We start from the raw sequence: 3961 nt of genomic DNA, 5'->3' as shown, positions 1-3961 counted from the left end.
AAGGCAGCCTAATTTTTGATCCGGCCAGGGTTCGAACCCGCGACCTCCCGCATGGCAGAGAGAAGAGTAGGGGATGGAGTTTCCGGTATCGTGGCTGTCCTCTGTGTATGGGTGGTCCACATCGGCTGAATGGCTGCCAGTACTTCAACCTGCTCAAACAAATCGATAGCCAGGGTTCGAACCCGCGACCTCCCGCATGGCAGCCCGATGCTCGACCAAATGACCCACCGGTGTGCGTTCAAGGCTAAGACGGGTGTATAAAAAAAATATGTTTATGTTATGGTACTTTGGGAAATTTGAAGAAAAATCACACCACGGTTGGTTTCCCATAATCTTTATTTCAAGGAGTTCTTCTTTGCAAAACTATTATTCCGAGTATATTGTAAAAAAAGAAAACTAGATGCAAAAGCGAAAATTTGACAGCAATCCCCTGCCATCTTTGAGGCTGGTTCTTCATTTTCTTGAAGAATCTTACTTTAAATTATTTTCTTCCAATGGTCTCCAGATCTGTTTGAAATTTACTTGTTGTCTCTTTTGTTGATTGCATGCATTCTGTTTACAGTCTTGAATGCAATCCTCCACTTACAACTAGAGTTTCTCCTGTTATGTACGATGCTTGATCAGATGAAAGGAATGACACTGCTCCACTTATATCACTTGATACACCAAGCCTGAAAATAAACAATGAGCACTAAAGATGACACAAATTAACAATTAGCTACTGCGTATGCATGAGTCAATTGTGCTCATGCTTATTTCACTACAAGCCATAAGCGACATGCATCTTTCAACAAGGTTTTTTTGATGTTGACGTCACTAGGAGGCAGAGCAACTCAGTAGTTAGGGCGCTTTCCTTGAGATCCCAGGTTCAAGACACGTTCTGACTACTCGTTGAATTTGTTCCAGGTAGTCCCTGGTTCAAAATCTCAGCTGCACTTGTAAACTGGTTTGCCCCGACTAGTTGTCGTGATTAACAGATGTTGTTTTTGTTTTTCTATCGTTTCGTTGTGGTTCATTGGCCCTGAAGAGCCCCTATGAGGAGTGGTCAATTAAATATGTATTGTATTGTATGAATTGTGATCATGGTTTGGATTTCCCAAATTAAAAAAACATCACGTAGCATGGTGTAAAGAAAGTTAACTACATGTATGATAACAATGCTGGTTGTAAGCATAATATTGAAATGTTCTTTGCCACTAAGCTTATAACTAAACGCATAAGTGAATCAATCAGTATGACACCAAGGAATAGAGAGCGAGTTCCAATCGACTCTCGTAAAACCAAAACCAAAGTAATTACTTTGGCCAATCAAAAAGGACGGAGACAATCCAGTAAACCAATCAAAACTTGAAGTAAATACCCGCAGCCGACACAAAGCGCGGGAAAATGTGCACGATTGGTTTTGGTTTCACTTCTGATTGGTTGAAAAAGTGGCGCGAGAACTTTGAACCAATCACTGAGTGGAGTAATGCAAAACCAAATTATTTTCGACACTCAATTGAAAACCGCTCTACTGGGAAAAATGTAAGTATTCCCCTCAGTTGCCTTCTTGCGTGCAGTAGATTGTGTTTTTTAAAGGGGAAGTGGCCCCCTCTGACGAGTAAAATAGAGCAAAATTGTCTGTTGTTAGACAGAGTAAAATCGACAAGGATCACTCTTTAGCGGTGACAAGCTTAAAGAGCGATATTAGAAGATCTGCAAACCCGGTTGCCATATTAAATGCCATCCCAGATCTTCCACGACTTGATTTGCCAGGTTTTGGATCTCATGCTAGAAAACAAACTACCTGTTCGGGAGGCGGCGTGATCCAGTGGTTAGGGGGTTGGGTTTCCATGCAGTTGCCCCGAGTTCAAATCCCGCTCTGACCTCTGGGGCCCGTTTCTCGAAATTCCCGAAAAGCCATTTGTGAACCTGCCAACCGCTTGTTGAGGAAAGCCAATTTTTAAACATGTTTTCAAGGTAACAAAAAGCAAACTGACTGTGAAGTTTGACGACTTAAATGCTCTCCGTTCTTGAGATACAGAGGGAATTGTGACACCCGGAAATAGCCCGTTAAGTTTCGGGATTTTCGATAAACGGGCTCCTGGTTTGTATTTGTTTCTGGTTGTCCTGAATTCAATTCTACCACACGCTTTGTAAATAGCCGATTGGTTGCCTCCAGCAAGTTGGGGTTCTTAATCATGTTTCTGTTAAGTTTAAATTGTTTCTTTCAGAGGATTAAAAGTGGGCTGCCTGTGAACTAGCTTGATAGCTAAGTACCCTTACACTGTAAACGAAGCATTTACATTTACATTTTTACAGTCGTAGTTTGATGCTACTCCGGTTTGTGATTGGAAAGTAACTTTAAAAAGTTACAGTTCAAAGACGCAACGTTTCCACACTTTATCAAGTATCTTCATCAGGGGATGAAGACACTTCCTAAGTGTCGAAACGTTTGCAAATTTACAAATCTGAATGTCTAACCTTCCAAGTGGAGTCATCTTAAGCAAATGATCAGACAATGAACCATTACTCCATAACTGAAACCAAAGACAAATGAACTTAGCAATGCATATGATTTATTGACTGCAGGCCGATACTACGCATGTGTAATCACATCCAGAACTGCACTTTATATGGGCAAGTTTTTTTTGGAAATTATTATTATTATTATTATTATTATTATTATTATTATTATATACCATACTATCGCAACGACGTGTCGTCGTGACGTCGTGACGTCTGTATTGGTTTGCCTGCGAGGCTCGCGTTCTAGGAGTAGAACTACTCCGAATATACAGGAGATTGATCTAGAAGTCTCAGTCGCACGTACTAGATAGTTTATCCTTCTGTAAATAACGTTATCCTCCTGTAAATTTGACACTGAGTTTATAGCAAAAAGCATTTTAACATTTTCTAATATTCACAATTTTTTCCCTTTATTTTATCAGTTTATAACAATAAGATACAAAAATTTGGTTTCATCAACGGAGTTGATAATGTAAATTGGCCACCGTACAGAGATTCTAAAAGCTGACGTTTCGAGCGTTAGCCCTTCGTCAGAGCGAATCGAGGAATTATGGGTTACCTGTAGTTTTTATAGTAGAGTAGGAGCTACGCTATTGGTGGTAACATGGCAACGTGAAAAATAGGAATATATTAGTTAAATGAAAAGCGTTCGTTAATACCGTGAGGATTAAGGGTGCCGGGCTACACAGTCATACAAGATCCTGCCCAAATCCCCAGCGCTAACCATCTACTACTACTACTACTACTACTACTACTACTACTACTACTACTACTACTACTACTACTACTACTACTACTACTACTACTACTACTATTATTATTATTATTATTATTATTATTATTATTATTATTATTATTATCATCATCATCATCGTTATCATTATTATCGTTATCATTATTATTAAAATCGGAGGACGAAGACGACTACGATTATGAGTTATCCGTTCTGAGCACGTGCACTTTGAAAAATAGGGACTTTACGATCTACGACGCGGTCGTCAACGAGAATAAATTAAATATCATAATATCACAATAGTATTATTGGTTAAAAGAGGAAAAGTAATCGTACTACACGTGCGGCACGCATTTTAGCATAAATTCGTGCGGTGCTCTGCACAACAACGACGTGAAATCACCAAATTGGAGGTTTTGCCGCCAACGCGAGCGCACGAATGTAAATTTATCATTCTCTATTTTTACTCTGAAACCGCTCGCATCAATTTATTTTTAGGATACTTCTTCCTCATTGTACGACGCCAACGAGATGGCCTAACCTCGAGAAATTTACGATAGTGCAAAGATATGGTGACGTTTTCGTTTCCGTCGACGTCGCCGTCGGAGATCGTAAGGTGCCTAATGTCGGCCACCAAACCTTATGCACATGCTCAGTACGGTAAACTCGTGCTCGTACTCGTCCTCATCTAAAGGTCCCTAATTCAATACTACAATACTA

General features: G+C 39.9%; 1 protein-coding gene across 2 annotated transcripts in view; it reads right to left on the bottom strand.

Moving 5' to 3' along the window:
* Positions 1-318: 318 nt before the first annotated feature.
* LOC138021318 (dehydrogenase/reductase SDR family member 4-like) overlaps positions 319-3961 on the bottom strand; it is a 14101-nt gene continuing 10458 nt past the window's right edge. For both annotated transcript variants that reach the window (XM_068868162.1, XM_068868163.1), the window contains 2 exons: positions 2464-2519; positions 319-671 (listed from right to left, as the gene is read on the bottom strand). In XM_068868162.1, the coding sequence (XP_068724263.1) occupies positions 557-671; positions 2464-2519 (171 nt within the window). In that variant the 3' untranslated portion in view covers positions 319-556. The remainder of the gene's footprint in view (positions 672-2463; positions 2520-3961) is intronic.

The sequence above is a fragment of the Montipora capricornis genome, chromosome 10, assembly GCF_036669925.1.
Source record: "Montipora capricornis isolate CH-2021 chromosome 10, ASM3666992v2, whole genome shotgun sequence".
In the NCBI taxonomy this organism is placed as follows: Eukaryota; Metazoa; Cnidaria; class Anthozoa; order Scleractinia; family Acroporidae; genus Montipora; species Montipora capricornis.
This window is presented reverse-complemented; position numbering and strand designations above follow the sequence as displayed.